Raw genomic sequence first — 10,000 nt, 5'->3', positions numbered from 1 at the left:
ACAGGCAAAGATAACCTCCTGAACGCATGGCGGACACCTTATGGATCCAGCATATTCCAGGTAAGCCATCAAACACCTGGCATTATGTACAGCTCTCAGGATTCTATGTTCAGAAAATGTTCAATTCAAGATTCAAAGGTTTCATTGTCATAGGCACATAAGCTACAGTGAACTAATGGCAATGAAAATGTTGTCCTCCACAATGCAACATATAATAAAATACAAATCAAAAATAGTGCAAGAAGTCTAAATACACGTAAATAGAATAGGATATATACAAGAACAGAATGTAAAATGAATTATTGTACATTAAGACGAAATTAAATACGGTTTATTACGGTGATAACTATTTAGATAGATAAGTAAATTGCAAGATGACAAACGGATGAATGTTTATCGAGGCACTTAACAGAGCTCAGGTGTTTAGCAGTCTTATTGCATTATTAAAATGACATGACATGGTGACATGATGAGATGATGAGAAATGGTGTTTTCTTGCCAAAAAACAATTCAGATATAAATACTTTAAAATGTGTATATAGGTTATTTTGAGACAAACACATCAGCTTTGACTTGACTAATGTGAATCTATGTGTCACGGTTTGTACATCTAATCTGCCTGCAAACAATTCAGTTATAAAGTATAACAAATGTAATTTAAAGGGGACCTATTATGCAAAATGCACTTTTATACATAAATGTGTCCCCGCTTTGTCGGGAACTCACGCAGCGTCAGAAAATAAAACCCTCTCTCTTTTCCTCCGTGCGTGGACCCACGGCCCTATCAGAAAGTTTAACAGAATCAATGCCCGACGTGCTTTTGTTTACATTAGCAAGCATCGCTAACACTCAGAGCTAACCTGTACCGGAGAGCATGTGTGTGAAGAGGCAGGAAATAAAAAGGAACTCACCTTGTGGTATAACCCGCAAGAGAGAAAGCCTTTGAGCTCCATACTGTTTCAGAAAGAATCCTTGATGTGGTTTTGGCGTTTCATCACCGCAGCATTTATTTTAGCTTTTTAGTTTTTAAAGCTTTATACCCCGAATCAGCACTTTAGTAACAGGAAGTGAAATAGAGGGATATGAGGCATGGCTAGAATGGGTGATCTGTTTGGTATTTTGAGCAAAACACTTATAGACATTTTTTTATACATTTTTATATATCTGAGACCTATGCTATTGCCTAAATATTGCATGATAGGTGACCTTTAATGTTCCTATTGGAGGTTTATTTTGAGACACTAAACGATTATTTTTGACTGGATTAATGTGAATGTGTCACTGTGTACAGAAACGTGGCTGTGGCTAACATTCCTTCCTCTCTGTCCAGTCTAAGGAGTCTTCGTCGGTCCTCAGCTGTGACATCTCTCCTGACGATCAGTTCATCGTCACCGGCTCCGGGGACAAGAAGGCTACAGTCTACGAAGTTATCTACTGATCTCTGATTGGCTGAAAAAAAAAACTAATAATCAGGGGGCGGGGCTGAGGCTCCCTCCTGCACCAATGACTGTACAGAGCTTCGGTGGCATGGAAAACAAGAGACACTCAACTCGTACTTTGTTGTTTTGTTTACGTTTGTGAAAGAAATGAGAAAGAGAAGCAAAGGGGGCACAAAGTCACATCTCTGGAAAAAAAACAAACTCTGTTTTTAATGCTCTGAGAACGCTGGTTAGTCTATAGCTGCGCAACATGTGGGATTCCTCCAAAGAACTTTTGCTTTTGTTCCTTTTTTTGTTCCTTTTTTTAACAAAATAAAACCTCTGTAGTGAACAAGAAATTAGCAACAAAAAAAATCTTATTTTTTTAGCCTTTGAATTTTTCGCACACAGTTGGACTGCATCAAGTGGAAGAAGACAGATGTGTGGCTGAGGAGGGGGGGGGGGGGAGGGTTCAGGGGCTTAATGGAAAAATACTATCCATATCTGTGCTGTGTAAAGAGTCCCATCCTGGGTCAGCTTGGCCCGGTTTGGCCCGGTCCGGATACGTGCCGCTCCTCGGGGCAGCAGATGTGTGACAGATGTGTGGCAGATGTGAAGATGGCGTGCTCTGAGGTTCCAGCTAAATTTATTTTCTCTCCTGGCTAAGTTTCATGAGCAGCAACATGATTGTATCATCTCCAGTACTCACAAGACAGCACAGGGCTTCTTCTAAAGTCTCCTGAGAGTTTGTCTTTGTTCCTTTTCCGTCTTTATAAAACAACAAAGCCAGAATTATTGTGGAAATATGTTTAGGGAAAACCAGCCTGAAACCGGAAGCCACGACCCTGAAGACAGAAGTGAGTTCAAACCGCTCACAGGAGGTGAACTATATACACATTTGGGCCTCTGTCATCGAAACACTCAACATTAAATGGGTTTTTTTAAATGTATTTGTTAGGGCACATATAAGGCAGACAGGTATTTTCACAACTGCATCATGAACCTTGCTATATATGGACATGTAAATAAAGTTCTCTAAAGGCAAACGAGGATGTTATCTGTGACTTGGGTTTGCTTTAAGAACACTGCCAGTGTGGGGCGAATCTGCACTGGATAGCTATTCCTTTTTTGTGTTTCACAGAAAAAACTATTAAACAGCTTCTTAAGGATTAATGTAGGTGTGATTATGTGAAGGGTATTGCCAGATACAAACTGAAACTAAAGTCAAAAGAAGCATTTGCTGAATATTTGTTTAAAACTGAACAGCCAGAAAAAGTGTGCTGACCGTGAGATGCCAGAAAGCATCGTAGAAATATTTAGATAAGAAATGAAGGATGTGAATAGAGAGAACACTCTGCCTCCGCTCTCCTGTGAGGAAGGACTTCTCTCGCTGAGGAAACACGACAGCGACTTCTCTGGTGAGCGTCGGCGTCATCAGATGTGAGAAGAAGTGTCCTGGGATTTAAGCCAACAGCCAGCTCCTCTCTGACTGCAGCTCTCAGTGAATAATGCAGTCGTACGTACGGTTGTGTTTTCATGCAGTGAGGCGAGATAAAGGTGATCTGCAGTACAATAGGCTGAGGAATGGATTATTGAATCAATCCTATCCGAGTACATTATTATGGAACATTGTAAAAATAAATGATATTAAAGTCAACATCCTGAGATTAAAGTCAGGCAAAAAGTCAGAAAACTGAGAAAAATCTGAAATTTGAAGGAAAAAGTCAGAATTTTGAACAATTCCAAAAGTCTGAATTCTGTATAGTTTGGAAAAAAGTTAAAATTTGGAAAAGGTCAAAACTATAAAAAAAGATTGAAAAATACAGAATTCTGAAATCTGATAAGAAAAAAAGACCAATCAAATATTTCCTCAGAATTCTGACTTTAATCTCAGAGAAAAAAGTTAAGTTTTGGTCAGATACAATAAACAGATAACATGTGGCCCTCATCCTCTTCCGTACTGTAATGGTTATTGGTGTAGATCCGCCAAGACAAAAAGCCTTACTGTCAATAAACCTGAAGAAAATGAAACTAAACTATCTCTTGTCCAGTTTAAAGAATTACTTGCACACGGGTGGAAAATAAATCATTTAGCTTCATTTTTTAAATGCTGCTCATCACAACACGGGGCACTCTCAAGGCTGCTATTGCCTCGACACGGTTTCCAACTAGTGTGCCCGCTGGACTACAGAAAAAAAACTGGATAAAGACATTAAACTCATGGCAAATACCTGTCAAAGCAAGCACACTTAAATCCACAAAAGAGACCAGGAACAATATAAAAGAAGCCTAAGAACAGATCCATGGCATGGTATTTATGAAGTGAGAATGTGTCACCTCATAGACTTCAGGAAAGGTGCACTTGATATTAGACAGACGTTCACTCTGGTCTTTTACTATGTTTTACTGGCTTACTGTGCAATGCTGCATTGGTTTGGAGTCACTGGGTCACATGACATGGAAGCTATGGAAGAACATTGAAGCTTTTCATTCAAAGAAATGCTGAATTCCCATTCATATAAAATAAGAAACACCAAAGAGGTGTGTCCGACTCCTGTGAAGAACTACAATGCTTCATTCATTTGGAGTCACTGGGTCACATGATTTGGAATCTATTAAACCAAGACATTTCTGAATTTCCATTCAAATATTCATGTAAAACGTGTATTTGTTTTGAGTGAGGAGAGAGGGAGATTTACCCTTCTGGATTTCTGTCTCTATCTGAGAATAACGGTCAAACAATCGATCATTCAACACAAGTTTGGTTTATTTTTCACACATAGTATTTCTTGAACAGCCCATGGGAAACGCATCAGGAGGGGGAAAAGACACAGTGCAGTTAAAAAAAAAGTTCCTTGGCTTTTAAAAGAGAAAAACTAAACATGGGCTTGTAAAACCGAAAATAAAAGTTGTTATATTGTTGGAACAAAGAAAGCACAGGCAGGGCGGGAGAGACGTTACTGACAGTTAAAGAAGAGTCACGCTTTACCACCAAATGCACGGCCGTGGTGATACAGCATCGATCAGAGCAGAGTGCAAGCTTGTGGGCAGACAAAGGCATTAAACCGTACCCATGATACCCTCACAGTAAAAGCCCCTCTTCTTTCCGGCAAATGTAGCTAAATGTCTGCACAATTAAATACAAATGGCATACTATATTGTGAAATGAACCCCTGTGGAGCTTTGGCTGTGAGACTTTCTACTGTACTTACTGAGAAAAATCATATTCTTCTTGTTTTATCAGCAGAAGTGAGGCAACAAGCATGCAGTAAGAGTGTTGGATGGTTAATCTGAGTCGCTGTGCTGTACACTGACCCAACAGACACACCGTTTAGTTACACAATAAGGACTGAAAACAGACTACAGCATATTTACTACCACTTTTGAATAAAAAAGGGAAATGAAACAGGAGACGGATCAGAGGGTCTTCTTTTTGATCTTTACACAGGACTCTGTCTGTCTCCACCACCAAGGAGAAGCATGATTTAAAAAAGTAAAAGAAATATATTTCCCCGCCTGTGTTGATTTTGTACGTCTCCATGTGTGTGAGTGCGTCCCCGAAACGCAGTCATAGGCAACCCCAATACATAAACATATCATTACAGAAGACGAGCAATCACTATTCATAAAAAATACTGAAATAAATGAGTATTAATAAAAGAAAAAGCTTGAAATGTGCCTGTTTCGTCTACACAGTGGTGATGCATGTCCTAACGACGCTCTGATATACAGTTTGCCTGCCGGTGTGGAGTATGATACAAGGAGGAGCAAAAACCTGGTGTTAAAAGAGGTTTGGCGGTTTTGAAAAACACTTAAGAGTTAGATAAGAAGATTGTTTTCTAATCTATAAAGGTGTCTTCAAAAAAGTCAAACTTAATCAATATCTTCGATGTAACACTAACGCATCAGCAGGCAGGCGGAGGTGAGACAATGACTGATCATTCTCATCTGGTTTGCAAATAAAAAGGCAACAGCAACTAGTTGCATAACATGTGGAAAGGGTCAGGATTAGTCGCTGCTTAGTTGGCTGCTGATGATAATCGGGGGGTGTTAGTTCGCCCTGTTGTCTGCCTGACAGTGGAGCTGCTGCTGCTTCACGGAGCTGACAGGCCTCTAATGAGAGGAGGGAGAGCAGAACCTTCCGGAGAATCAGAGGAGCTGCTCATTACACGCTGCCTTTGTCAGACCAAAATAAAATAGATATTAAGCAGAGAGACGGGGGGAGCGCTGCGGTGAATGTTTAATTGGGTGCTCTGTGTGTGGTGTGTGTGTGTGTGTGTTTCTCCCTCAGAGGTTTTATCCAAGTGTGTTTTTTACTATGTAACTAAGTACATTTACTCCAGTATTGCACTTTACATTGTTAGGTACTACGTTACTTGGGTATTTCAGAGTTTTGCAACTTTGTACTTTTGCTCCACTACATTTATTTGGTTTCTTTAGTTACTTTGCGCAATTTGGATTAAAGATGTGAAATATAATCAAGTGTTAAATCAGACTTTAGTTCCACCTGGAGTAAATCCACAAGCTACCCTGCAGTATACAAAAGCATTCAAACTAGCTGCACCTTTACCAGCTTTGAGAACACTTTAAAGGTAGGGTAGGTCATTTTGGAGAAACCAGCTCGAGTGCCAGAATTTGAAAATACACAACCGTAAAAAATCTGCCACTTCCTTCAGACTTCCTCACAGAGCCCCTCCTCCAACACACACGAACGCGCACATGACCAATGAGGGCACGAGATGAATTTGTGCACAGATGGAAGGCTGACAGGCAGGTAGGCCATCCAGTTACTTTAGCCGGCTCAGATGATTGGTCGTGCTTTTTACAGCGCCACGGCTTCCACAGATGAAATGTTGTTATGTATTTATTGTCAAAGCATTTAATGTATTCATTGCTATCGGGATGTTAAGAGCATTCCATGGAATATAACAAGTGTTTCTGAAATAAATTACATACCCCACCTTTAATGAGCAATCATTATAAAACACATCATGTATATTATTCTGAAAGGGACCAATCTGCAGAACTAATACTTAAGAACCAGATCACTTCTCCCACCACCTTCTTTCATGTGAGTGTGTGTGGATATCTGAAGCACCCCCCCCTCTCGGAGCGTCATCGTTCCCTAGCTCCTGACACCTCTCTGGGGGGGGGGGGGGGGGGTGCTGCGGCGTCAGCCTCATTAAGGCCTCCACTGTCTGGCTAATGAATCGATTGTGTGGTATCAGGGCTCCTGGCTGCCTCCTCTGGGGGGCTCCCTTCCACTGAGCTCTTAATCAGGAAACAGCCCTAATTACCCCCCCCTCTTTCCTCTTCCTCTCTCACTTTCTCTCCTCCTTCTTGTCTTTCCCTGCTGACTTTATCTCTACGCTCCACCGCCCTTTTTCTTTGTCCTTTCTTATCTCACTGCTTTCCTTTCTCTCGCTCTGCTATCATGGCGCATCCTTGGGCTAAAAGTGGAAGAAGGGGAGGAGGGAGGAGGCATTTTGGAGCTTCCATAGTAGCTTATATCACAGGAAATAAGTGGGAGATGGGGGCTGTATAAGGGGTTCAGGTCAGGAGGTCTAAGGTGATGCAGTTGCTCCAAAAAAACAAACAGAAAATCCCCGTCCTGCGTGTCCCCTCCCGTCCTCAGTACACCACCTCGTACACCGTGGCCTTCTTGTCCCCGGAGCCCGTCACGATGTACTTATCGTCGGGGGAGACGTCACAGCTCAGCACGGACGAGGACTCCTTGGACTGGAGGAGAGGAAGAGGGATGAGAGACAGAGAGAAACACAAAGAGAAAGATGTTAGAAAAGGAATGACTCATCAGCTGATACTCAATCATACAAGACATATTTGCATTTCCAAACAGTCGGCAATTATTTCCAAACTCCACAGCTCCGGGATGCTGACTCATTCGTCTGCTGCCTCGATGTGAAACACACTTCTCCCCCCCCTCTCTCTCTCTCTCTCTCGTTCTCTGGAGAGATGTAGCCTCATTAGCCGCAGGTTTGAGCGTCACTAGCTGATGGTCTGTAGGAACCGGCAAAGTGCACGCTTTTCTTTTTCCTTCCTCTTTCCTCCTGTGTTTGAAAGCCAGACCTGAGCACCTGACTTTAGATGATCTAAAGCTCCCTGTAGTCCCCCCCCCTCCTCCCACTGCTCCATCATCATTTATCTTCCTCCCTCTCTTCCCAGACTCCCCTTCCTCCTCCTCTCTCTGCCCTCCCTACAGCAGAGCTGTCAATCATCAAGCCACCGATGAGAGGCCATTTCACACAGGACCCCTCATACTACACCAAGATAGCAGGTAAGGGGGAGATAGGGGAGGAGAGGAGTTCAGGAGTTCAGGAGGACATGACAAGCCACAAGATGAGTTTGAAAGGGTTTGAGTCAACAATAGGAACAAAGGGAAAAACGCACATCTTCCGGCATGAATGTTTAGTTTAACACTAAAAAGCCCTTCTTGATAAGTTTAGGGAATTGCGTAAACAACAAAGACCACAACTATCTTTGAAGTCTGTTCAGCACATGTATTAATACAGAACGAATAGATATAGATATAAATAGAATAGAATAAATCTATTCAGTTAGATTAATTAGGCATAAGCAATGATGGTTATAGCTATGCAAACAATACGGTGGCCGACTGGTGCAAATGTAATCAACAGACCAACACACTGACATTAGGAGAAACACACGACACTTTCAAAAGTGCCGAAACACCAACTGCACTAAACATCCACACATTTGCTAAAAGCTCTGCATAAACGAAACGATGCAAAAAAGCTCAAAACACAACGGAAAGGGGGGGACGGTAAAAAGTAGGGCTGCTCAATTAATCGTATTTTAATCGCGATTACGATTATGGCTTGCAACGATTACGAAAACCACGTAATCGAAATAAAACGATTATTTTTTTATTATTATTACTTTTTTTTTTTTTTTTTTAAATAATTTTTTTTGTTGGGGTTTTCAGTTGAATTATAAAGTTCAGGGTAATCAACTGTTAAAAACATACTGTTCACATTTTTTTTCTCCAATAAATGGATGTTTTCAAAGTCAATGAATAATCGCATTTACAATTATTGACCCAAATAATCGAGATTATGATTTTTGCCATAATCGAGCAGCCCTAGTAAAAAGTGATGCACACAGCCGGGACCAGAGCGCTGGTTGACGTTCGGGATTATTTGTGTGTGTCCCTTTCTGTTGGGTTTTGAGCTCCTTGCAGATATTTGAATTTGTATTTGCACATTTTGAAAGTGCAGCGTGTTTCAAGTGTTTTGGGCTGTTGTTGCGCATGTCGGCCACCGAACAATACAGCGTGTTTGATAAAGAACAAAGCAACAGAGGGACAGAACTGAAGAATAGGGTAGCACTTTAACTAGCCAAAGGATAGGAGAATACAGGTATGACAAAAGGAATGAAAAGTGGAGATGGGGAAGGAGAGTGCAAGGATAAACCAAAGGACACGGACAGAAGAAAAACAAGGGTGGAAGTAAAGATTAAAAGAGAGAGCACAGAGAGGCATACATAAACAGAGAGACAGGGAGAGAGGAAAGAGAAGGGGGTTAAAGAGATGCAAGGAGACAGAAACAGGAAAGGACAGCGATAAAAGCAGAGGAGGAGGAAGAGGAGGAAGAGGAGGGTGAGCGGTGTAACACGCTGACAGCAGGGAGCTGTTTGGCAGCAGAAACATTTGGCATTTGGATAACAAAGCAGATAGTGAGTTTCCTCCTGTTAGTCCGCAGGGAGAGAGAGGAGCGCCAACCCTGCTGCCCCGCTCTCTCACACACACACACACACACACACACACACACACACACACACACACACACACACACACACACACACCACACACACACACACACACACACACACACCTTAAATGGTCCAACATCTCCCCTTGCTTGTTTCATTCAAGATGAACTGGCTCAGCTAAAGATGAAGGAGCTATAACACTTGTTCCGTGTGTCAGAGTTGACAGTGTGTGTGTGTGTGTGTGTGTGTGTGTGTGTGTGTGTGTGTGTGTGTGTGTGTGTGTGTGTGTGTGTGTGTGTGTGTGTGTGTGTGTGTGTGTGTGTGTGTGTGTGTGTGTGTGTGTGTGTGTGTGTGTGTGTGTGTGTGTGTGTGTTTGGCAGCCTGCACTGTCTGGTTAACCTTCGCTAGTCACCATGGATAAAAAAACTGGATTTAAAAACGTTTTATCACTCGCTTTTCCATCTAAACGTTCTCAGCTTTTTCCCCTCTTTTACCTCTACCGCTCAGTGTGTGTGTGTGTGTGTGTGTGTGTGTGTGTGTGTGTGTGTGTGTGTGTGTGTGTGTGTGTGTGTGTGTGTGTGTGTGTGTGTGTGTGTGTGGGGTACATAGACAGGAAGCACAGATATCTTAAACAACACTATCCCCACCGACTAACAGATGACTCTGCGACCCCGTACAGCACACATATTTATATATACTCAAATATGTACACCCGCAGAGCATAAGCATCCTCAGAGCGTTGCACTCGTCTCTCACCTGGAAAATACTCGCTCCATATGGTGTCCTCCATGCATTCAACAGATTGTCTTTTCCTGTGCTCACGAACCACTTGC

The 10,000-nt window shown here is 42.1% G+C and overlaps 2 protein-coding genes across 4 annotated transcripts in view; one reads left to right on the top strand and one right to left on the bottom strand.

Annotated features, from left to right (window-relative positions):
- Nucleotides 1-2,464, top strand: part of tle2a (TLE family member 2, transcriptional corepressor a) — a 48,364-nt gene extending 45,900 nt beyond the window's left edge. For all 3 annotated transcript variants that reach the window (XM_034223505.1, XM_034223506.1, XM_034223503.1), the window contains exons 19-20: nucleotides 1-60; nucleotides 1,331-2,464. The exon at nucleotides 1-60 is cut by the window's left edge and continues 17 nt beyond it. In XM_034223505.1, coding sequence (XP_034079396.1) covers nucleotides 1-60; nucleotides 1,331-1,438 — 168 coding nt within the window. In that variant the 3' untranslated portion in view covers nucleotides 1,439-2,464. The remainder of the gene's footprint in view (nucleotides 61-1,330) is intronic.
- Nucleotides 2,465-6,720: 4,256 nt separating this feature from the next.
- tle2b (TLE family member 2, transcriptional corepressor b) overlaps nucleotides 6,721-10,000 on the bottom strand; it is a 101,195-nt gene continuing 97,915 nt past the window's right edge. Inside the window, 2 exon segments of the mRNA XM_034223522.1 lie at nucleotides 6,721-7,157; nucleotides 9,924-10,000. Coding sequence (XP_034079413.1) covers nucleotides 7,050-7,157; nucleotides 9,924-10,000 — 185 coding nt within the window. The 3' untranslated portion in view covers nucleotides 6,721-7,049.

Source organism: Gymnodraco acuticeps, unplaced genomic scaffold (assembly GCF_902827175.1).
Source record: "Gymnodraco acuticeps unplaced genomic scaffold, fGymAcu1.1, whole genome shotgun sequence".
Lineage (NCBI taxonomy): Eukaryota > Metazoa > Chordata > Actinopteri > Perciformes > Bathydraconidae > Gymnodraco > Gymnodraco acuticeps.
This window is presented reverse-complemented; position numbering and strand designations above follow the sequence as displayed.